We start from the raw sequence: 25,418 nt of genomic DNA, 5'->3' as shown, positions 1-25,418 counted from the left end.
AATCTCCTTAGTTCCCTGTTCTTTCACTTATTTACATAGTGCAATTTATCTATTTAATAATGATTAAACCACCATTTGTGTAACAATTGCAATTTATAAAATATTTTAAACTTTATTCTTATTACGCTATTACGTAATAGAAACAGTATTTAATTTCGAGAAAAAAAATTTCATAATTTCGACATTTCTCTTTAACGAGAAGATTTAAGATATGACATTCTATTGCAATATTTCATAGAAAGTTTAATCCGAAAATTCTAGATATGAAATATTTTGTAATATATTTATGATATTCTTTATGAAGTTACACAAAAGTCAATCTGCTCTTGAGAATATTTACTTTTAGATGCGAATACTTTGAAATGTGAAGAGAAACCGGATGCAGATACTCTCATGTAAATATGTGTACATACGCTTGATGAACAACGAGACGAATTTACATGCAAGCAACGTGATGTCACTCCCTTCATTCCCTCATCCTTATAGGTTCCATTGTTTCTTTTTTTTTCTTTTTTTTTTTTCGGCTCTCCACACACCGACACACACGCGTATACACTTTTAACGGAGTTAAATCGCAGGCAGTCACACCCGTTGCACATATTTCTGCATACACGTAAAGATACACGACACGCATCACACGTTTACTCTCTCTTTACGCGGTGTAACGTACAATGTACGTGACGAATGCATACGTAATTACTGTGGCCTCGGCATTATACTGAGTACTCACCGAGATGTGCCCTGTTTTAACGCGGCTTGTGACGTCAAGTAGGTACGTAGATACTTTTACAACTGTAAATATCCCCCTCACTTGTATAAGTGTCCTCGTATGGGACGTGTACTTTTCCATTCCTGTGTTCTAAAATCTTAATCTGTCTGTGGCAGTAAGAAGAGAAACAGAATTCTGTCGCACATTTAAGAAATTAACGTTAACGTCCACCGTAGAGAACGGCCATTCGTGAAGATTGGCTTGCGCGTTTCAGGAATAAAAAAAAAAAAAACACGTTCTGTACCCATGCGATCCCTCTCGTGCACGTGAATGCATGAATGTTGAATTTGAAACAGTAATGTATCTTTGTCCGATTCTGCTTTTTTCCTCTGAACATATTCTTCTTACAATGAATGCATGGCTCGAAGATTTAATTATATTTGATTAAAAAATCTATAGCGTCGGATAACGCGACGCATCTAAATTCTTTCATAAAACATGAACGAATAACATTCCTTCATTGTATATCGTTGTGTCACTTAATCTTTAAATGAAATTTTTCTTTCTCCTTTTATTTTTATTTATTCTCTCACAACTTATATATTTCCGAACGAGCATCATTATTCACCAAATCTCGCCTGTACTCTTTAAAATTTCACTTATTTTCTATTTTATATTTCAAGATTTACTGCATAAAGATTTGCGATTCCTTAATCTTTTTAATTATGTACGTACTTAAAATTATGCAATTAAAATAGACCGATGTTTTTTTTTTATGAATTTGAAAATTTGTTCTAATGTTAATTTTTTTAATTAAATTTATATTTATTTAAATTTGCCGTAGTGATCACACAAATAATGAAATAAATATTTGTATTTATATGTCTTTAATGCATTTATATGTCTTTCTATATTTATAAAAACAAAGTTTGCACGCTACATTTCTTTCTTATTTATATGTCACTTGTGCCACTATCATTATTTCTTACAATGTTCGCGTAAGTTATGTAATACAAAATCAATCCTCGCGTGATCCTACTTACTTTTTCACTTTTTTTCATGCCAATGTCACATGTAGATCTTTGCGGAAGTGCTATTTGTGTAAAGAAAAAGATCGGTTACATATCACGCGAAATAAATATTCACATCAATATTGTATATATTCGCATCTTTATACGTTTAATTTCATTGGGATTGCGATATACTGTGCGAGTAGCGTATATAATGTAAATCTTATATAGAATACTCTTTCATGCTCAGAAAAAAGAAATTGCAACAAGTATATTTATAGCTGAACGGTGCTCAAGCGTTCCCTGAAACGTGATAGTGTAAGATAAAAGAACAATTTTTACTGCAATAAAATTTTTGTAAAAACTTGTTTTTCAAGAAGAAATGCATTATTGTGAAAGTGTCTCATGACGAAATGAAAAAAAATTGTCTTTTTAATAAATTATCCGACGATTATTTCGTATAGAATTATTATGATGAAGAAAACGCATTTCTGACATTTTTGATCTTCAGAGAGCTCGATCAGATGTCATATCAGATGACGAAAGTACACGCACGCGAAGAAACGTTTCGCGCGTGCGATGTAACGCCTCACGTTTCAGCATCGTTCGTGTCCTCCCCCCATTCGTCGCCTCCGCGGCCGTCAGCCGCTACCGGGCGACGATGTTCGTGTAATGACCGGACCGGCCACCGTGTTCCAGGTACAGTCCGCTGGCGGGTGACCTTCTCGCGAACTCGATGCTGCCCGGTAATACGATGAACGGCGCCGGCTGGTGCATCTTCGTGTACAACCTCGCACCCGAAACCGAGGAGAACGTCCTCTGGCAACTGTTCGGGCCGTTCGGCGCCGTCCAATCGGTCAAGGTCATACGCGACCTGCAGACGAACAAGTGCAAGGGTTTCGGGTTCGTGACGATGACCAATTACGAGGAGGCGGTGGTGGCCATACAGAGCCTGAACGGCTACACTCTGGGCAACCGCGTGCTCCAGGTCAGCTTCAAGACGAACAAGAGCAAGGCGGCGTAGGACGAGCAACAAGCGGCAGCGGCGGCGGTGGCTGCGGCTGCGGCTGCGGCCGCGGCGGCGGACGCGGCGGCGGTAGCGGCGCCCTATCATCATCGTCGTCATCGGCTGCTACGTACCGCGGCGGTGGTACAGCTGCCGGTGCCGATGCCGACGGGTCACCTCTACAATAAGCGGGTGCCTGGCCACGTGCCAGTCGGCGGCATTGGTAGCAGCAACATCAACAGTCACATCGGGGTCGGCGGCAGCGGCGTCGGTGCCGGCGGCATCCTTCACGGAGGAGCCAAGGGCCAACGGCAGCCGTTCCTTCAGCGCTTACCGTCGCGCATACACGATCTCACTCGGGCGATCGAGATGGCTGTCTCGGGAGCGGCGAACACGGCAACGCAGCAGCAGCAACAGCAGCGTCAGCACGCGCAAGCCAAGCAGACCTCTCTGAAGAGCAAGTCCAATAACAACCGTCAAGCCGGCAGCAAAAAGCTCCAGCAGAGCGAGAAAGTGTAGTTGCGAAAAGTGTGAGAGAGAATGAGAAAGAGAGGAAAAAACTGAGCGTATGTGTGCCTGTGTGTATGCGCGCGCGGTGTGTGTGTGTGTGTGTGTGTGTGTGTGTGTGTGTGTGTGTGTGTGTGTGTGTGTGTGTGAGAAAGAGAGATAGAATGGATGCGAAGGAGGAAATAAAATGAAAGCCGCGCGAGAGATAATTAGGAACAAGTAAGTTGGATCGTTCGACTGTCCGATGCGTAATCGTGGACTGTGCGTGTGGAAAGCTCGAAGGAAAATAGCAGGGTGAGGTGGGGTGATAGAAGAAACGATGCGATATTAACGAGTCCTCTCGTGTCCTCTCATTCCCATTTTTTTCTCCGCCGCATTCTTCATCTTTCGCGTTTCTGTCCTTGCGTCCGGTCGTGGTGGTCGAAAACGCAAAGAAGACACGCGAGTGGGAAACATCCTCGGCGTCTTACTGACACGCAAAGTCGCGAAAAATTTGACAAGGAAGACGACAAGCCGAAGCGCGTTTTTTTTTTTTTGCCTTTGATTCGCGTCTCTCCACGAGATAATCTAGATACCGAGTAGGAAGATATATTCCTAGTTACAGTGACTACAAATTTTCCTGACGACGTACGAGGATGATAGGAGGATAACACGAGAAGACAGTTCAAAAAAAAAAAAAAAAGAGAGAGACGGAGCTCATATTAGGTCTTAGGCGTAACTCGACAGTGACCAGTCGCGAGTCCTGTATATACATATTGCCGATTTATATGTATATATGTGTATGTGCGAAGGGTACGCTTGTAGACCAAGCGATGACGGCATACAGGATAATAGGGCGGGAAGAGCTCGAAGTATTCGAGAAGAATAGAAAGACGCAAAAGACCGAGGTGTGAAAGGGAGGAAGAAAGGTAAGAGAGAAAGGAAGGGAGAAAGAAAGAGAATGAGAAAGAAAGGACTTTCCCTCCGACTAGTATTTGACGATGCGTCGAGAGAGCCTCCGCCGGGCATTTCGGCCAATCTTTCTTTATTTTTTTTCTACCTAATGTACATCCATGACCGGGTTAGTCACGACGATATCGGGCTGTGAGACTGAACCACACACACTAGACACGCGAGTAGTATACACATCATATATATATATATATATATATATACACACACCCACACACACACATACAGACATTATTATATACATCCATACACACACACACACACACGTAACACACTTGCACGTACAAGTAGAACGATCAACAAAACGCGCGGCGTTAAGAACGGCGGGCTGTCGTGAAAGAACATGTTTCGGGACGCGCTCACACGAGATAAAACTCGTCGAAATGCGGAAGAGAACGAGCGGATGGGAGGGAGAGAAAGGAAGAGAGTGAAAGAGAGAGAAAGGAGAAAACAGAAAGATAGAGGGGAGTATAAAAGAATGAAACCTCAGAGAAACACTCACACACAGTGCTTAGTAGTAGATGGTTATACATACTCGTTTTATGTATAAGTTTTAGAGTATTAGCGTCGTGTGGATGAGAACGGAAGAGAGACAGATGGAGAGAGTACGATGAGGGTACGAACGAAGTGCGAAGAGGAGGAAAGGGAGACACGGAGGGGCGGGGATAGTAGAAAGAGTAAAATCGATTTCGAAAAGTTTACGAATGCGAGGCGCGCACGAGGGTTGTGTGGTGGTTGTCGTCGTATGCGAGAAAAGGAAGGACAAAATCAGATATTTTTGTGGGGTAGGGCTCGCACTCACATGTTCGTACGATCGCACGGAGGACGATTTTCGATATGTGCGGGCACGATGTGTACCTTAACGTAACCCCGTAAGTTTAATTAGGATGTTACCAACGAGACAGCGACACATGTTCATATTTAACTCTCGGGCGAGAACGGCTCCCCGTGGGATCGCGAGTGGCGATTTCCGGGGCTCGGTATAGATCGAAAGAGAGAGAGAGAGAGAGAGAGAGGGGGGGGGGGAGAGCGCACGGCCTGAGGGATCGCGAAGCGATCTACCACGTATTATAATAACCGCGTATTATTACTTCGTGCTAGTCAGTACTCAGGTGGTCTCCATTGCCGCGCGTACGCGCCGATGAATAGGCGCGTATATAATGTGTCTCTTTCGTTTTCCTTTTTTTTCCTTTTTTTTTTCTTTTTTTTTTATGTAAGACGTATTTATTAGGTAGTAAAAGTGTGCTTTCGCAGGATCGGATTTCTCTGACTCTCGACAATTCTTTGCGAGGATGCACCGTCCAAGAGGACATTTTACGACATGTTACGTAGCTTCGCGGTCGTCGATCCTTTTACGGTCCCCTTCGAGAAATTTCGAGTGAGTACCGGGTACGAATAAAAGCAGAATAAAAAAAAAAATGAACGGGTTTCTTATAAAGATTAAAAATACTTTAATCTTTGCATACGTGTATATATATATATATATATGCAGCTTTTACATTTCACGGTATGTGTAGACGTCAAATGATAATTTAAGAGCGCATAATTGCTCGAGTGTCACGTTTTGGCTTTTACGCTTTTTGTCGTGATTTAATTAATGCACACGTTTCCTGCCATCTGGCAAAATATTTTCAAATATTAAATGTATCTATACAACAAGAACAAATATGATAATATCGTTTCTGTGAGGCAGAAGAAATGAAATAGTGTATTCGTTATTTCGGTTCTGCTGATCATAAAATATCGGTATTATTGTGCTAGTTTCGACATTATGAAAAAAATGATACACTTCGCAAACTTTAGACGATCTCTGGATCTCTTTAAAACGTTAAAATTCTGAAAAGGAAAAAAAAAAAAAGAATTCTCATGTTCCTGCATGTACTTCGAGGACGGTGCATGCGATCGGTATGTGATACGAACTGACGACAAGATTAGTTGATATAGGGTCATCTCAGGTCAGATTAAGGCATCAAGCATCTAGTCTACGTGCAAGCTGTCGCGTCGTTGATGCGCTTTCGCGCGTAAAGAAGGTTAAAGAAAGGATGGATATCAGTGGCCGAGAAACGCCGAGAATTTGAAGGTGGAAGGTGATGACGAGTGCGGTTTAAGTGAAACGACGCGAAGCAAGGCGAGTCAGATTCCTCACGCTCGTTCGCGCGATTGGCCATTGGTCATTCTTTTTCGTGACGACGGATCGATTCGGTTTACCGACGAAACAGCGACGAAATCCTGAAGCGATCTCCGAAGTTGCGAACAACTCGCCACTCTGGGGTGGGGGGGGGGGGTCGTTGTACCTAGGTGACTTTAATCGACCGCGGCTCAAGGAGTGACTCTCCGCAATGTAAGTAGCTTGTAGAAATCGCTTGTCAAAAGTGATTGATTGGGCGTAGAGATCATGTTATCAAAAAAATGACTTTCCGCACTGGTTTGCATCTTTTCCGAGCGATCTCTAGAGCAGTAGCGATTTTTGATCCGCGATCGCAGACTTCCTGCATTTAAAAATGATGATTTTAAATGCAGAACGGTCGACGGATCCTCGGAATGGCGCGAGGCGAGCGTGAGGACTCGGATAGCGCGTACTTAATTACGAGTGAGGCGACACTCGATTAAGGATAGATTTAGTCAAAGAAACCAAAAAAAAAAAGAAACTCTTGACATGTATGTTGTCCTTATTTATGTGTACCTTTTTGTGTCTAGTCCGGGAGTCGCGAGGAGAGAACGCGTGAGGACGGGGGATACCGTCCCGGCGTCCGTCTCGAAAAAAAAGTCCCGCGACTCCCACGAGCGTTGTGGATTTTTTTTTTCCAAGACATAATTTATTCAGAGCCATCGCCAATTCACGCGCGAATCCTCATTTGATAAAGGACGCGGGGTCTTGGCGAGGCGCCAGGATCTCGAACATTAGTGCAAATTAAGGCGTCGACGGGCATTAAACGTCGCCGCGTAAGCGCAAAAACTCGCTGATCGGAGGATGTTCGCACGACTAGTTAGTCTTCTATTCCGCTTCATCGCTCACGATTATATCGCCGCACTTGTATATGAACGTCACGATACAGCATTTAAATGAACGATGAATTTTATTCGCAATTTGAGACGTATACTTGTGTATACTCGCGCGCTTATCGCGTTTACCGCTAGAATATTTATTGATAAAGAGTAAAATTAATGGTGTACTTATGCCACTTACCGTAGAAAAAAGTGATTTCACAGCTTGCAGCTGTAACACTTGCGCGTCTATGTGTGAGAAATGAACCTTATCTCGTCGGCGTCCTCTTGATATCAGCGAGACCGTCCGTTTTTTCGGACGTTCCTTACATTACACATGCGAATACATATATTTGCCATTATAATAATTATTCTTCTCCTCACCATTATTGCCGTATTATTATGATTATACTTATTATTCTGGTTACTATTATTATTGCCATCGTCATTGTCTCATTATTATTATTATTATTATTATTATTAATTATCATTATTATTATTATTACTTATGATCGTGTATATTTTCTGTGTCTCTCGTCTAGTAGCTACGTGTAATCTCTAACACCTCATTACTTACTCTCGTATAATAATACTAGAGAAAGATATAAAGAAGTATTTTACTCTCACTCTTCACACTTGCTCATTTAACATCGCTCTACTGTCGCCACTTTCTCCGCCATCCGCTCTATAACTGTTACGTTGCTACTACCGCTACTTGCTATGTTATCACCACTACTACCACTTATTACTACTACTACTACTACTACTACTACTACTACTTACTACTACTACTACCGACTATTTATTTATTTATTTAATTATTAAATAACATAACAACTTATTATGTTTTATTTAAGGATTAAACTGATTTGTGTTTGGTTCAAACGTCGTTCGTTTTATTTCTATTAAAAATGTTTCAGTTGCCATCCACCCCCGGCGTCCCGCCGTACCTCTCCTTCCCCCCCCCCCCCCCCCCCCGATTATCGCCGATTCGTTCCTCTCGACCCATCATCATCCTCGTTCACCAACATTCCACGATCTCTTCCTGACATTCCACGAATTACAGACTGATGTAATAGCGATGTAAAAAACGGCGAGCCGCTCGACCTCGATGCACGAGACAACACCGCTCATGGATCCTGGTTCGTAGCGTCTTTATTACTTATAATTACTACTAGTATAGTTGCGAACACCGCCATGGACGCGACCGAACGTGCGCGAATTGCTCGATTTTTAATTATTGAAGTCATTGAGGGTGATCTCGATCATGTTAGAGGTATATCCGCGGAAGATGCTGACCGCGCATCTCTTCCAGTGCGAGAGGACGTTTGGAAAAAGAGAGAAAGGAAATTTATTTTCAATACACACTGTTGGCGGCGTTCACGACGGCGCGTACAATGGTCTAGAGATTATTAATTGCGTAATTCGAGTTTTAAGCTAGCCCTTAATATATTCCATTATTTATTACTACCGGAGTACATGTTATGTATGTTCAAAGGGGAGTCGCGATCGAAACAGTTGCGTTGTAGAAGGATGACTCGATGAAAAAAAAGAAAAGAAGAATTGAATCGCGAAGCTGTAAGAATAAATATAGTTTCAACGACACGTTAGTTCGCGGTATGAAGCATTCGCCTTGAATTTATATGATGTATTCAAGGAAGCAAAGGGAAAATTATTTGACAAGACCCTGTCTACCGATCGATGCTCTTGTTGTTTTAAAAATATAGTTTCATTATATCGATAGAATGTACGAAATCGATCTTTCGTAAGGAGAGTGGTCCTATGGAAAGTTGAATTCCGCGAACGAACGAACTGGACGTCGAATTAACGTCGACATTTAGTTACGATCATCGAATCACTCCTGCCGTTCCAAGAGATTTGAGATCGTCGGCGATCCATCCGGCGATCCTCGTTCGAACGATTCACGTTGGGTAAAGGGAAGTCAAACTTCCGGCAGGATGTAAAGTTACTTGCGTATCCTCCGCGATGATAATTCGAAAGGTGAGCAAGCGACTTGATACTCGTCCGATCGTGCGTCGATTCTTGAAGTCTGAGAGACATCTTTCTGGATTCGAACCCGATCGAATGATTCAAAAGGGGGCAGGGGAGGGGGGAGGGGGCGCTCTAAACACGAGGGTAGGACATAGATGTAAAATAGTGAATGAGAGTGGGCGGAAAAGAAAAGGAGAGACGTGGGCGAGAGACCAAGGCGATTCAAGATTGAGGAGGGAGCGAGATGCGATGAAAAGGGAAGGGCAATGACCGGCGATTAAAGAGTGATGCGAGCCCTACCCCATCCTTTAGGGGGGTGCCGACTCGCTCGCAACGATTTGTCGATCGAATTAATTGTCGTAGGCGAAAGGACGGGGAGAGGCGAGTTTGAAAGAGAGTGTGCGAAAGAGAGAAAGCGCGAGAACGAGAGAAAGAGAGGGAGAGAAAGGGAGAATGAGCACGCTAATCTACTTAAATATAATATTACATACGATTATTATATATACGTTAGATATACATTATGTGTATTGTATTTATGTCTCAATAATCGTTGTTAGTTATATCGCTATGATGATGATGATAATGAGTATAAACAATTACCGATGACTTCGGAGAAAAGGGAAGGAAACGTAAACGCGAATCTAAAGACGCATACACACGGTACATATATTACCACGCACGCAGCCGCGCGAGCTTCGTCTGTGCGATCTGCGGATCGAAGGTATCATCTTTGTATCGCGATTCGAGGGGGGGGGGGGGGCGCTCTCTTCCTTAATTAAAAATCACTTTAGAGACGGGCACGCTCTACTTGTAACATCCAATTTTTCGAAGCGAACGCATGTTTCTGTCTTTATCAAACGTAATCTGCGACACGACCTACGCCGGATCTCTTTCCGTCGCAAAGACTGCACTTTCTTCGTGCCGAACGCGGCGAAGAATGGCGACGAAGATAAATAATTAACGTTTAATTACGCGTGTACTTTCGTGCATCTTGATGCAGTTCACTCGAATCCACGATGCACCCGACGGCACCTCGCCGAACGCACAGGCGCGCTCGTGAGACGCGGGATCTTTCCCGACGGCAGGATTTCAAGATGTCCTGTGCAACATCTCGAGGAAAAAAAAAAAAGGTGAATGATACGAGAGCCTCGAAGTAGATCGGTACATTCGCGGTTTCTAACTGATTTCTGCGATGGACGAACGATATTACATTTATTAAACGATTTACATTTAACCATTAGTCGCATTATCGATATTATTGTACTACTAACTAGCGCTCGTACCCTCTTATACTCGTAAAAAAAAATGAGAGAGAGAAAGAGAGAAAGAAAGAGAGAGAGAGAAAGAGAGAGAGAGAGAGAGAGAGAGAGAGAGAGGAAAGAGAAGAAGGGCATAGATTGCGAGGCAGAGGGCGGGGAGGAAACGCGTGCTGGAAAAATCGAAAACGCGGCTCAATTTGTCGAACGCCACGCGATGATGGGAATCGAGTTAAGTAATGTTGCAGGAAGGGCGAAGGGATAACGTCGCGGGAACAACGACGTTATCGTTAGGGCGTTCTCGCGGCGCCGTATGCGCGCGTGATGAGCCTCCGACATGGTCGTCGCCAATTTCATCCGGACACGCGCAATTTCCTCGCCGCGTATCCCGACCGGCTCGGCGATCGACTTCCGGTTGGTACTCGAAGTACGGCGTCGCGGGGATCCCCTATTGCTCGTTCGTCGGCGAAGTGGCCGGATGTACCCGTCGTCGTCGGGTGACCACCCGAGGTGACCCGTCGATGACGGGTTCTCTCGGGTTAGCGCGGAATTGTTCGCGGAGAGAACGATATTCTCGGCAGGGTGACACGAGGGATGAGAGGGGGCTGTTGGTCAGATGGAGGGGGGGGGGGGGAAACAAGCCGATCGAAGAACGGCGGTAAACGCAAACGAACAGTGGTTCCTCTCGGGGGAGTTCGGAACATTCCGTTTATTCCATTGAGAGTCGTTGTCATATTCGTTGGCACGTCGCAAGAAATACGGAGTACTTTTTAACGATATAAATTTCTTCTTACTCACACACGTTTAGGTCGCCTTGGAAATATTAGCAATGTGGACACTAAGGTGAAAGAAGTATTTAATTCTCTCCTTATCTGTACGATTACTTTGAAGATATAGTTTGGCCGCATCAATATTATCACGTCGCTCATGTTATCATGTCCTTGTCCGGTTTTCATAATTTTCTGACATCCATTGCTGATATTTCTCGATAAATTTGGAGATCGACGTAAAGCGCGCGCGATGTTTATTCGTCTCGCATGTGTACAATATATAAAAACTCTATCGCGATCGGCCGAGGCGCAGCCACGGGAAGATCCAAAAGTGGTGCTGTAGTCAAAGAAAAAAAAAAAAAAAAAAAAAAAAAGAAAAAGAAACATTATCCTTCCTCGTGGACTGGCGCCTCGCCGAAGACGAGCAGACTGTACGAACAATTGAAACAAAGGGAAAGCTAATATATAATTAAGTGCAATCGAAGTCACTGGCATTGACGAAATTAATTGTTCGGAGATGGGAATGAAATTTCGAATGACAACGAAACCGACTTCGTTTCCTTTTTTTCGCAATATAACGCCGATAAACGGTCAAAAGGATTCCAGCGATGGGATCGTTTTGCGAACGGTCTCGCTGAAAATTCGCGGCGGTGAATTTTTGCGCAATTTTCAACTCGAGTCCGCGGATGCGACCGGAGATTTTCAGCGAAGCCGTTCCCGACACGTCGAAGCAGCGTCGCTGTATGCTAAAGTACGCACAATCGTCGCCAGTATGTGGCGGCGATCTGTTTGTTAGTTGTAAATCACGAGATTGTCCATAAATCATTGTCATTAATCGCATCGTGTCATTTATCGCAATCGTGGCATTCATCCTAAGAATCGTTTCGGTTTCGCTTTAAAAAAAAAAAAAAAAAAAAAAGACACTCGTCGATTCGCTGAACCACGCACATCGGCCCATCTCGTATCGTTATGTACCGCCATCGAAATGCCACGATCCGTTTCATCGAATCATTCACTATCACGCATTCAAATTCATTGCGATCATTCGTAATCATTACTCCATTTCATACATTTAAATAATGCGGCATAATAAATTTATTACAAGACTCACCGTCATTGATTCATTCACCCATTCGTCACAATTCATCATCGATCATCTTCCTCCTTCATGTCACGAGGAAAGCAGGGTGTAGGGAAAATCCTTGACGAGAGAAAGTGTCATCCGATGCCATTGCGCGCCATCATTACGAATCATCAATAACCGAATAAACATCGCCCGCTCCAAGCTTCTTTTCCGATCCGGACACCCTCTCATCGCTCGTGAAATAATTCTCGACCAGGGAATGGGAGTTATATCCACGAACTTTAATTATCGTCGTTGCTGAGTCCGCGAGTGCCTTGTACACTTGTCTAACCGTCCGTGACTCCGCTTTGCCTCCCAATATTTAAAAAAGTTGCGTAAAATTGCGCAACCCGATAATTTTTTTCATCAAAGTATTAATTTATGTGTTTACACAAGTGAGAATATAGAACTATATCGAGAAACATTTTTTTTTTAAGCGATTGGCCAATTCATCCTCTTTCTAACAGTTTTTGCAAAGTGGATGCAAGCGGCACTCGCGGCATCGGTAACGTGTTTACGAAATGGGTAGGTAACGAAATTGCGTATTGCGAAACGGGTGGGATATCATTTTTTTGCAGGCTCGGACGCGCACGCATCCCCGCATTTATGCACGCGCGTACACACGCATTTCCGGCCTGCGTGAATGCGGAATCGTGCGCGAGTGAGATGCGAGTGAACGCGGAACGGAAACAGAGTCGTGGAACGAAAAAAAAACAGAAAAAGCAACTCTAGCTCACCGTAGGCCTAACTAAGAAAAAAAAATGAAAAGTATTTATGTACTGTCTAAACTAACTTAATTTAAAAAAAAATGCGGGCAAGAAAGCGGGAGAGAAAAAATAGAGAGAAAGGGAATATTGTGCAAATAGAAGAGCGAAAGTGAGAAAGAGAGAGAGAGAGAGAGAGAGAGAGAGAGAGAGAGAGAAAGAAAGTGAGAGCGAGTGCGAAAGAGTGAGAGTGAGTGAATGAAATAGAAAATATTTAAAGTACTCGAGAAATTACTCCGAGACGAGCCACAACGATGCAAAAAAAAAAAAAACTGATAACTACCCTATAACAAAAAGAGGTGAGATAAGAGAGAAATAGAACGGAGAGATAAGGCGGACGAGGAAGGAAAATACGTGAGTCCAGGGAATGTGAAAGCGAGAGCATGGGAATAAGCAGAAAGAGAGAGGGGAAGAGAGAGACAGTGAGATAATCTATAATCTTCTGTACATGTTTTGATTATTCTAATTATTAATTATCATAACTTATAATAACTAATTAATTAATTAAATTAATTGATATCTATGAAACTATATTTAAACGAAACAAAAAAAAACGTGGTAGCTAGTCTGTCAATGGGTGTATAAATATTTAATTACGATAAATTACTCTCTATAGTGATACTAAAAACAGAACAAAGATAACTGCGCGAGGATGAACGAGAGAGCGAGAACGGAGAGTCTGGAGAACGTTTGGCGGTGTTAGGAAACGAAAATAAGCGAACGAGAGAGAGAGAGCGAAAGAGCGAAAGAAGGCATGAGAGAGAAAGAGAGAGAGAGAGAGAGAGAGAGAGAGAGAGAGAGACAGAGAGGCGAGAATGTCACACGCACACTCACATACACTCACATACACATACGTTCGAATACACACAATATAAGTATATAAATGTAATTATTAAACTAAACGAGAAGAAAAAAATACAAAAAACGACGGAAAGTCAAGCGCGCGAAAAATAACAAACACGAACAATTTCGAGATTAACGAAGAGATAATGAGTTTTCTAACGGGTGTCCCGAAGATTTTCGTTGGGCGTTTAATGGGACAGGTTTCACACACAATTAATCGCGGGGAGAGGGAGGGGGGGAAGGGAAGGAAAGGAGAAGGGTGGAGTTCTTCCGGTCTATAATCTTCTACTTGAAAGCAAATCGGGTCCTCCTCGTTGCCAGGGTGCGAAAAACATTTTCTCAGTTTTCGCATGTTCCTGCGGGCCAAGTTGATCGTCATTAATCGATTATCACTGCGCAACAATCGCGATTTGTCGCGTTTCTCCTCGCTTTAAAAGAGATCGTCATAATTTTATGAATTGAAACGGCACGTGGATAAATCTCGCGTCTCGCAGATCCGGCACGGATAAATTAGGTCAAGCTGACAATCGATTAATTTTATCGAGAGGAAAGCCCGCATGTACGTGTGACACGACACGTAGCAGCTGCGATTAGCTGGTATATACGGCGAAATATTGCCACGCATTTTGCGCATCTCTTACTCATCTCCGTTTAATATCCGCATTGCGTAGGCGCGATGCAATGCCGCATCGGTCGTTCTCTTCTTTCCGAATCACGATGGCGCCGAGAGACTCACTCGCTCATCGATAAGACTGCTACCGAATCTCGCAACGACCGACGTTCGTAATTTCACGTTTCTAATTAAGCTACTCGAATTAAGGGTTCTCGTGCGATAAAGAGGGGAGGTTGCTTGAACTTTGATGCGCGCACACGCGTGGATGGCGACTTGCCAGCGAGGAATCTCGTTTTACGTCGACTGCGAGGTACGGGGGGGGCGGCTTCCCGACGGAGCTGCCCTTCGAGGGAAGAGCTGGAAAACGAAGTTTCGTATCTTCGGAGCTTTGCTCCCGACACCCGGTCCCGTCCGGCGGGAGAAAGTCTGTCTCTCTCTCTCTCTCTCTAGAGAAAAACTTATTTTTCCAACTACCCTCGAGCTGGCTCGCTTTCGTCGGACGAACTTCACCGCGTTCGGAATGATCGAAAAAAAAAAAAAAAAAAAAAATCACGTACACGATCGCTTCGACTTCTAAATCGGACCGATCGAGACTGATCCAGATTCTGATTTTGGTCGGGACCAGTCCTGTTGTCTTGGTCATTCCAATCGCAAATGCAGTCGCGGGAGATGAGGCCTATTCGGAACAAGACTCCGTTTACTAGCGTCAACGCGAGAATTAGGGACGCCGAATCGAAGATGATCCTTCTTCCCGAGTGTTTTTTACAAGCACGTCGAGGAAGCCCGGCAGCGATCCTTTGCTCTCTATCAGTGTACAACGACGCGAGTTAAACACGACTGTTCAAATTCAATCCAGTACGATAGGCAATAAGCCGAAGCAGGCAGGTTATAGGTTTATTGTTAAATGTACGCGAAACTTCATTCTCCGAAGCGCATGTGTAGAAAAATTGTCCTCGTGGTAATACTCACTCCGATTCCCGACACGCTGTCGCGGATAAATTGGTATTCGCGTATACGTAATTAATTTGCACAAATCTCTTCATTGTGACGACTATTCTCTAACATGTTTACCTCTCGTTTCTTATTCCGAAGTTTACTTACGACTTACAGAACCACAACGGATATTATTTTTGTACTCGTAGCGTGTCGCGAATCAGAAGGAAGATAATAACTAAAGGGAAAGTAGTTCCGAAGAGACGTTATAATTCGTATAATCGCGTAGAAAAAAAAGGGATGTTGTTGTTTGCGAGAAATCACAATTACTTCGGCGTTTTCACCGAACTCGATACTCTCGCGAGAGTGAAGTTTGTAGAGAGTGAGAAAAAGAGAGAGAGAGAGAGAGAGAGAGAGAGAGAGAGAGAGAGAGAGAGAGAGAGAGAGAGAGAGAGAGAGAGAGAGAGAGAAAGAATGTACTACGAAAATTAGAATTTATCAGGGAGGATGGGGGAGGAGAAAAATTGGACTACTTAATTTTTCGACGGAGTATTCACGAGGTGCTTGTTAATATAAATAAAATCAGAGGCCAATCGTTCTATCGAAACATTCCATCCGAATCTTGAGGGTTCTCGCGCGACACAAAAGACTTTCTTCTCTCGTCCATGATCTCTTCCGCTGTTTTGATCCATGTATGTAACTTGCATCATTTCCGAGAATTAATTATCGTAGTTTGAAATATAATTTTGTCTTCTCATTAATACTTTGAAATGAAACTTTTTCATAATTCGAAATTATTTATTTCTTCCACATAAAGCGCCGGAAATACAAGTAAGTCAAATCGCATGGTGCTGTTGCAAATAAAAAAAAAAAAAAAATAATAATGTATCGCGACGAAAGTGAAATGGCGATTGGCGTAGCGACTTTTCAATGTGGCGAGATGGATTTATTCGAATTATAAAAAATAAGTAATATTCCGGATATTTGTTTAAATCTGTTCGTAACATGGATTTAATCTGTGTGCAGTAATGTTCAGTATGTCGTTTTATTCGTTTGACATGAGTAATACCGGATAGAGATGGACGAGAACGCGTTCACATACATTCCCGCACATTCCATAGCGCGTTAACCCTCTGCGTACAAAAAGTCGCGGGAAATATCGTATATGTATACACATATGTACATATATATATATATATATATATATATATATATATATATATATACGCGCTTTGGATTTCGAATTGTATAACGTATTATCGTACTATCACCAAAGATGTATATCCCTTTGTAGCAAAGGAGCGTACATATTCGACAGACTCGAATGGAACCTGATGGAATATCATTATTATTAAAGGAGAAAAAGAGATTCCCTTTCTTTTCTGAAATAAAAGAAAATGTCTGAAACAGCAGTACAATCGCGGAGGTTCTCCTTGACGTAATAAAAATCGTATGCTTTAATATTTTAGACCGATATTAACTACGCTATTTTGCTCCAAGTTGTAACGAATAATCAATCCGATGAATTTATCATGTCAGTGTCTAAGCGGATGCTAGTAGAGAGATTTCTGATTTCGGACTCAAGCGAATCAATGCTGATTTCTCGGTGCACGATTTACATCGCGGGGAGAACATCCAGATAAGCGAGCTAGTAATTTACCAGATGTTAAAAAAGTCGCCAATAATGCGGTCGATATTTTTCGATCTATACATTGACGAATCGTCGTCGTACTCGTCGCGCGACGACCTCCTACTACTATTACGATCACCAGCAATTTTACCATTACGATATTATAACGTTATATGTATAAGTGTTCATATAAAGGTTATTGTCAGGCAGACTAACGCGCAGTGCAATACTTCTCTATTTGGATATTACGAGATTGGCAGCTTTAAACGGACGAATCTTAAGCCGTAAGGAAGAGCAAAAGCGAGTGAGGAAGCAGGAAGAGCGGACAAATGAGTCACGAAGAGAATTGTAATTAACGTTAAGCGTATTAATCAGGAAGGAGAGAGCGAGAGGCGAGAGAACGAGAGAGAGAGAGAGAGAGAGAGATTTTCCTTTTTCGTCGAATTTTAGAAAAAAGAAAGACAATTGATAGACGATAGAAGCGCACAGAAAAATATCCGTTTCCTTTCGGTCGTATGATTTTTTTTGCGAGCGAAAGCGAAATAGTAAGACTGTTTCTCGCCTCGTTCGCCGAAGAATCCGAGATAAAGATCTGTCCGAATTTTACCAACGATAATCGTAACTGTAAATAGACGAATGATCTGTTTATGCCACTTTGGACGAAATATATATATATATATATATATACCTTCCTTGAATAACTTACATTTCTGTGCTATTCGACTTACTTTCGTTCTCGTTAAGCTGTTGATGAGATATCGAGGATCTAGGAGCTCCAATCACGCACACCTCGATACGTAATATAATTTCCACGCGATTATCAGATTTGTTTTGCAATTTTGTTACGATCGGCGAGTCCATTCCGATAGATGCATCGTATCGATGGATGCGATCGAGGAGCGAACGAAAAGCATTAAACACGCACACTTTAATATATGGAAATAGATTTCATCCGGTGTTTCTTTCAATTTAATAATGATGTTATCTTTTTCATCAATTACTTTCATCAATACTAATTTTCATCAATACTAATCGATGGAGGAGAGTGAATGTTAAATTATAAACATGATGTACAGGAAAATTAGTTTTAACTCAGTGACTCATCACTCGTTTGCTATCTTTTTCTTAACTCAAGCAAGTTTTCATAAAAAATAAATTAATTTGGGGATAATAATATTCTTTGAGATTTGAAATACAACCTTTTTTTATGGGAAGCATTTTTTAATGTGTTTTAAATAATATTGCAAGAGACGGATTTGTACATTTTGTAAAAGAATTAATCCAATTTGCCATTCTGTTCTCTTTAATTATCGATATTTTCATCAGTTTTTTATTGAAGGGGAAGATGAAGAAACGAAAGAAAAGTTGGAAAGTTAATCACGCACACGAACGAATCATAAATGGATGGTCAGAAAGAAAATTATAAACGTGATTAATGTTAGGACTTATTTTAAATACGTTCCACTCATCAGATCATCTGATCGATTTGCATATACGATTATCTATGAGATTAATTAATGTCAAATTGATTAACAATTAATAATATTTTATTAAATGTTAAGAAATTTAGGAAAAATCTACAAAGCGACTTTTTTCTCAAAAACAGTTTTATTAATTTTTTATTATGTATTGAAATAGCAAATTAATTTTCTTCTTTATTAGATTATTTAACAATTTTTCAAACTTGATTGCAATGATCGTAAATATAAAGGTGTCCGCATTATGAGTTGAAGATTAAAATGTGACGAAAATAGTTGAATAATTAATCACGCACGCATGCAAGCACGATGAATTTTCGAGACGTTCATTTATCGATCCCATAGCCTAATTAGTCGCCTCGTGTGACTAATTAATCGTTCCAGAAAATGTGCTAGAAAGTTACTTGTCAGTTGAGCAGCGAAGTAACTTAAACAGAATAACATCAAGAATTTATTGTTAAAGGAAATTTGGACCGATTTTTGTCTCAATTTATTTCTTTAAATATCGACAAGACATGTTTTACCATCGGTACATAATTTTTTACTATAGTTTGTTTAAACATATTAAGAGAAATTTTATAGTTCACTTACTTGAGATACCGATCATTTCCTTTTTACATATATTTTTAACTGACTGTTTTGTCAGTCGATCGATCTATCATCGGCAACGTTTGATCAGGCGTTGATTTAGGCGAGTTTCGATTTTTACGCGTCTTCGAGGGAAAAGGATCGCCGCTGGATCCGTGGTGTATGCCATCGTCGGAATAAGCGATTAATTGACGCAACACGTGTGCAGCGAAAACAGCGAGGCGCTTGACGTATTGTAGGCGCCGGTAAGCGAAAGTACGCGGATCTAAATAAAGTGATGTATTTTGTGACGGGTTTATACGGTTTATTAATAGCGATATTTACTGTAACCGAGTAAATAAGAGCGATATTAAGGACGAGAAATTACGCGCGATAGCTATACATTTATAATAAGGATAACAATAACGCTAAGATATTACGCGCGACGTGCATTCGTTAATGCGAAAGGGCGGGCGAGCGAAGGCGGAACGGGCAAGGAGCTATCGAAGGGCTAACTCTCAAAGGGGGCCTTTGTCCCCCGAGGCTTACGATAGCCGTCGATATATCCTGAATTGCTTTAAATGTTACGAAGGAAGGACCGTTGTGGTGATCGTTCGATCCTTTCACACAGCTGTGAGATCGTTTCACCGTTGTCTTTTCTTTCTTTTCCTTAGAAGGTTAACTTTCCCTTTCTATTACTATCATTATAAAAGATTGTCATCATCTTCATTAGCGTAATTTAAAAGAAAAAAAAAAAAAAAAAAAAAAAAAGAGGAATTCAAGCGCAAAAATAAAGAATTATAAATTCTGTCGCGAAAATTTGAGTCTGTCAGAGTCACTCTTCTATAATTTAATCCTACGGACGTGTGTACGTTTTAAGATACGAACAATCTTATTCTGTAATTAAAACGGCAAATCGTTCGCACGCGAATGTGCGAATCGATTCAGTGTCATTTAACGCTTTGGAGGGGAGGGAGGGGAAGGACGAGGGAGAGAAGGGGGAGGGAGGAGGAGAAAAAAGATTATATCTTCGCGAAAAGACTTTTGCGCGAATCCTTAATGCTTCCAATTTTGATCGGACGAGATTCGCACCAAGGACTGCATGAAACTCCAAGTGATAATAATGTCGATAGTGTCGCGGCGACCTAAGCATTTCCAATTTCGCGATACTCAACGCTTAACAATGATACGATATTTAAAAAGTAAAAGAAAGAAAAAAAAACGGCGTAGCAATTAATAGACAAACCGAGGGTGGAATAGAAGGGCGGGAGGGGAGGGAGAGGGGGAGGGAGAAGAGGAGAGATAAGGGAAATTAGAATAATTAGGGGGTCGTTGCATTAATTCGAAATCGATTTTGAAATGACTCATAATCGTAATAAGTACGTAATACACTTGTCGAAACTTGTCGATGTTAAGCGATCGATCACGTTATTTAGTGAGTAATAACAAGCGAGGAGGGATAATAAATTTTTGATAATCGGAAAGTAAGAACAACACCCGTTGACAACCGCCGTGCTGAACTCTCAGAAAAATAGATTTTACTCCTTAGGCCTCGCTGGAAGTGGAAAACGAACGAGAAAATTCGGGGACTCGATCGAGTCGGGATGGGAAATGATCGGCTCATCGAGCATGTCTGACCATACACCAAACTTTACTACTTTACGAACAGCTATTATGACGTCACAGAGCTCAATATAAAAAAAATTTAAGATATTGACGTAAAAGTATTCTGTATAACGCGTGATTTTCCGCGCGGACTTAAGAGGGGAACATTTTTTTTTTGTCATTTTTTCATTAATTTTATAATTTGTACCGACGACGCAGTGTCTTTGAACTTGTCAACAAAGGCGCTGATCTCATTGCGAAAATTGATATTCACAAGGCATTGTGAACTTACGGAGGGAAACTTAACTCCTGGTAATCTGAAGATTAATTATGATGGTTAATTCGAATAAAATTCGCAATTAATTAGATAATTGATCCAGCGAGCGTTGCTCCGCCCGACAGCGCTCGAATTGATCGCGGGTTAAATGTGATATTTCCGTAAGCGTCAACGGGGAGACCAGAACTAGTATATATTATATATATACACATATGTGCTTTATTTGTATATATATATTGTATATATAATTAAGACGTCGTTGTGTGAGAAAGAACACACGGACGGAATAATAAGAACGGAATAATAAGAGGAGAATATCGCGGAAGAGTCTCGCCTTTCCCAAGGATCTATCCGACCGATTGTTTTTTCCGTTCGTCGGAGTTCGGATTCGGAAATCCCGCACCCTGGATTAAACCCTGGGCGGGCCCGGTGCTCGTCGACGACACCCTATCGAGATTAATCGTCGACGGGCGTTGACGCCGCAAAACCGCATATCGTGTAACATTAAACGACGAGGACGAAAGAGAAAGAGAGAGTCTCTATCTAGGACATTTTTTAACCTCTTAAGGGGTTCACGGGGCCCGGGTCGAAAACGATCCCAGAAAAATATTTTCCCTCGTTACATCTTCGGAGATTTTAGTTCACCTATCAATCGCGGAAACAGATTTTCCGTTACGTATAGCAATTCGTAGAGAGAAAGAGGGAGAGAGAAAGAGAGAGAGATTAAAATTGAAATTGAGGAGAGAAAGAGAGCGAGCGAGCGAGCGAGTGAGAGAGAGAGAGAGAGAGAGAGAGAGAGAGAGAGAGAGAGAGAGAGAGAGAGAGAGAGAGAGAGAGAGAGAGAGAGAGAGAGAGAGAGAGAGAGAGAGAGAGGGATATTACCTATTGTATCCTCGACAGAACTCTGTATACACATACTTATATTGGTATTATATTATCGTTCTTATTATTGCTATTATTATCGTCACGCTATTACGTATATTATTATTATTAGTGAACGGAGCGCGCGATATTACGCGCGCCTCGTACAAATATTATTATCAAATATTATTATCAAATCATTGCGTATGTCTTATTATATCGTGCGAGATTACGCTCGCGAGCGACGGAACATCTCGCGGGGTGCCATTACCATCGAAACCAAGCCGAGATGAAGGATGAACGATCACGATGAACGAAATGCAATTATTCCAAAAAAAGAGATTGTGAAACGTCAGCACACGCTCACTTCATGAGGATCGTTCGTTCGTGCTCGTGTTCGCTTGGTCTCGAGCCATTCTTGGCTTTGACGAACGTACGATGTTTAATTAACGCCACGAGCGAGTTGATGAGCATCCGCGAGACGTGACGTCGCGTAGCGTCGCGTCACCTCGTCCGTTCATTGGTCACCGAGAGATATATAATGATTTCATTATTTCCGTAGATGTGTACATTGTAGGATCGCGCGGCAGTATTACCACGTGCACTTTACGCTGTCCGTGACAGCTGGATCAAACGTTAATCAAACGTTTCCCGCGGCCGCGGCGCACCGTTGATCGTCGCGTCGATGATTACCGATAATCTTTTTAAGGGGGTTAATCGGGGGATACCGACATTAATACGCAGAAAGCTTCCTTCCAGCGTACAAATTTAATACGCATACACATACGCGAAACTTGGCGCGGGATGTTACGTACCGTGAGAACGAGAACAAAAGAGAGAAAATCCGATTTCTTTTTCCCTGAACCGCGTGATCAATTGGATCGTATACCTTGAAAAAAATCGAAAGATCATTTCCGCTTGCTCCACCAGCCACCGCCTTGCGGAATCCTCAGCTCTCGATCTAGCTTCAATCCGATTCCACCCTCCGATTCCATTCGCGGTGTAATACTCGCAAGACAGGATTGGACGTTTCGTAAAAGGAAGGAACACATACGTATACAACACATACACATACATCTCTGCGATATCTTTATTATACACGCGCGAAAAATGAGAAATAGTCACGCACAAGACACACGAGACACGAGGGAACACGCACACGAAGGAAACGGATGCGGACACACATATACGCACACAGAGAAAGAAAACGATAATTAAACATTACATTCTTACAAAAGACACATACGCGCCACCACCACATTGTTGATATAAATTGCGATCCATACTATGATTATTACTATTTACGATATAATTATTATCTTGCATTGTCTAGTCATACGTTATTATTATATAACTAACGATATTAATTATTAATTAACCTGTACTACCTAGTCGCATTATGTGTTGCATAAAGAGAAAAAAAAAAAAGGAAAATTACGAAAATTCCGAAGGCAGAAGAGCGGGAGTGAAAAAGGAAGAGTGATTGAATGTGATAAGAGAGTAAAAGAAAAAAAATTCGAACAATGCGTGATGATGATTTCAATGGCAACAACGGCAAGTAGAATATGAGGCGCTGAAAATTTAAAGTTATACTTTTCTATTTAAAAAAAAAAAAAAAAAAAATAGATTCAATCGAGAATACGAGTAATGATGAGCGCAGAAAACTCTTTCAATACACACATGATCCATTTATTCATGAGAAATAAGATGTTCAAGCGATCTTTCCTCGAGATTAAAAATTTGATCTACTTGTACTTTTTCAGCGCCTTGTATATCCCCCGTGCGAGGATGCGGAGTGAAACGAGAGAGAGAGAGAGAGAGAGAGAGAGAGAGAGAGAGAGAGAGAGAGAGAGAGAGAGAGAGAAAGTGTGTGAGGGAGAGAAAGGGTGAGTGCGAGAATTTCCTCCGCGGACGTAAATATTGATAAATTGATAACGATCGGGGCGTAGCGATGATTTGTAAAAGACTTGTAAAAGGGAGGAAGAGACATTGAGCTTTCGTTTGCGATTCTCTCGTGTTCAAAATAACGATCTGCCGATCGGGGCGGAAGGAGAATTGCGCGGAAGAGAGCGGTCGGCTAGCCCGCCGAGTCGCTCGGCGCTTTAACGAAAGAAGACTGATGATTCTAATCTGTTAGAAATCAGCGCGAAATCAGGCAAGTCACTCGTTGCGCGTTGTAGATTTAGCCGACGTTTAGACGAATAACGAAGCATCGAACCGGCTAAATGATAGTTAACGGACAGGAAAGAGAGCGTAATTGAATAAGCGGATCCTTCCAGGGACAAAAGGGAGAATTAATTAGATCGATTCAATCGCGGCGATACAAATTGAAAGGAAAAGACGTTTTCACAGAAACGGACGGCTTGAGCATGACGGAAAGAGAAGAGTAATTAAACGAACGTAATGAGAGAACTGACGATTCCAATTTGTATCTCCGAGTTCCTTCTGTATGGTTCAGTATTTCTCGCGCGATAACGCAACGATGCGCGTCTACGAATCGGGCGATGCGCGTATAATAAATAATATAAAAAAGAATTGTATAGGATAAATTGCTATGTCTCGATCGTCTACGTCTGCGAAGCGATTGTTGAAAGAGGGCGCAAAGCGGCGATAATTTGCCAGCAATCGGGCCGTGATTATGATAGCGAGAGAGAGAGAGAGAGAGAGAGAGAGAGAGAGAGAGAGAGAGAGAGAGAGAGAGAGAGATATTAATGAGAGAGAAAGAGAGGGAGAGAGAGAAAGAGAGAGCGAGGAAAAAAGCATAATTACTGTCATGAAACACGCTCGCGCGCGTCGCGACGCCTTTCGTGACACGCCCGTGCGTGCAGGCATAATAGAACAAAAAATGAAAGGGGAAAAAAAAGGAGAAAAAATGAAGAACAAAACGAGTATTAAATATATGCGGGGGCCGTGGAGAGGAGGGAACCTTCCTTTTATCCGTAGAGACAAAAAAGAGAAAACAAAAAGGAAAAAGTAAAACACCGACGGGCATCCTCCATCGTTTTTCCGTGACGTCCGTCGGCATCCCGTCGTCTCTAAAAGAATGAAAAAAAAAAAAAAGAAGAGAGATAAATTTAAGAAGCAAAATGCGCGATATGCAGATATATTATATATATATGTGAAAAAAATACGATTATATATACATATACATATACATTATACACGTATACGCGGTTCGTTCTCGGTTTTCATCCGAACGCAGCATCCCTGTATCCCGCAAAAGGCATTCCCTTTACGTGTGTCCTCCTTCTCCTGTGCAATCGAGAACTCTTTTTCCTGCCTTCCTCCCTCCCTCCCTCCCTCCCTCCCACCCGAGGAGAGCTCGTGGGCCCTCCCCATATTGCAATATTTGTACTTTTCCATGTTGAAACCTCGATATATAATAAATTATATTAACAAACTTCGATCACTTGTCGTCTCTCATACGAATGTTACCTGCTCTTTGAGGCTCATGAAATTTTTTCTTTCTTTTTTTTAGCTATATATTTTCTATTGTAACAGAGAATAAATGTGAATGGTCGGATAAACATAATGAAAA

General features: G+C 41.9%; 2 protein-coding genes across 10 annotated transcripts in view; both read left to right on the top strand.

Moving 5' to 3' along the window:
• The window catches only part of LOC105423925 (ELAV-like protein 3), a 41,173-nt gene extending 38,430 nt beyond the window's left edge, over positions 1-2,743 (top strand). For all 9 annotated transcript variants that reach the window (XM_089079664.1, XM_089079663.1, XM_089079665.1 and 6 more), the window contains one exon: positions 2,419-2,743. In XM_089079664.1, coding sequence (XP_088935790.1) covers positions 2,419-2,743 — 325 coding nt within the window. The remainder of the gene's footprint in view (positions 1-2,418) is intronic.
• A 144-nt stretch (positions 2,744-2,887) lies between these two features.
• LOC148936138 (uncharacterized) lies at positions 2,888-24,943 on the top strand. Its single transcript, XM_089079668.1, has one exon. The coding sequence runs from the start codon at positions 2,888-2,890 to the stop codon at positions 3,242-3,244; it is 357 nt and encodes a 118-aa protein (XP_088935794.1). The 3' UTR covers positions 3,245-24,943.
• The last annotated feature ends 475 nt before the right edge of the window (positions 24,944-25,418 follow it).

The sequence above is a fragment of the Pogonomyrmex barbatus genome, unplaced genomic scaffold (genome assembly GCF_055798465.1).
Source record: "Pogonomyrmex barbatus isolate J1 unplaced genomic scaffold, ASM5579846v1 scaffold3, whole genome shotgun sequence".
In the NCBI taxonomy this organism is placed as follows: domain Eukaryota; kingdom Metazoa; phylum Arthropoda; class Insecta; order Hymenoptera; family Formicidae; genus Pogonomyrmex; species Pogonomyrmex barbatus.
Note: the sequence above shows the minus strand (reverse complement) of the source record. Positions and strands in the feature narration are given on the sequence as shown.

Coding starts and splice junctions, on each gene's coding strand:
- LOC148936138 (XM_089079668.1), top strand. CDS start 2,888: ATGCCGACGGGTCACCTCTACAATAAGCGGGTGCCTGGCCACGTGCCA.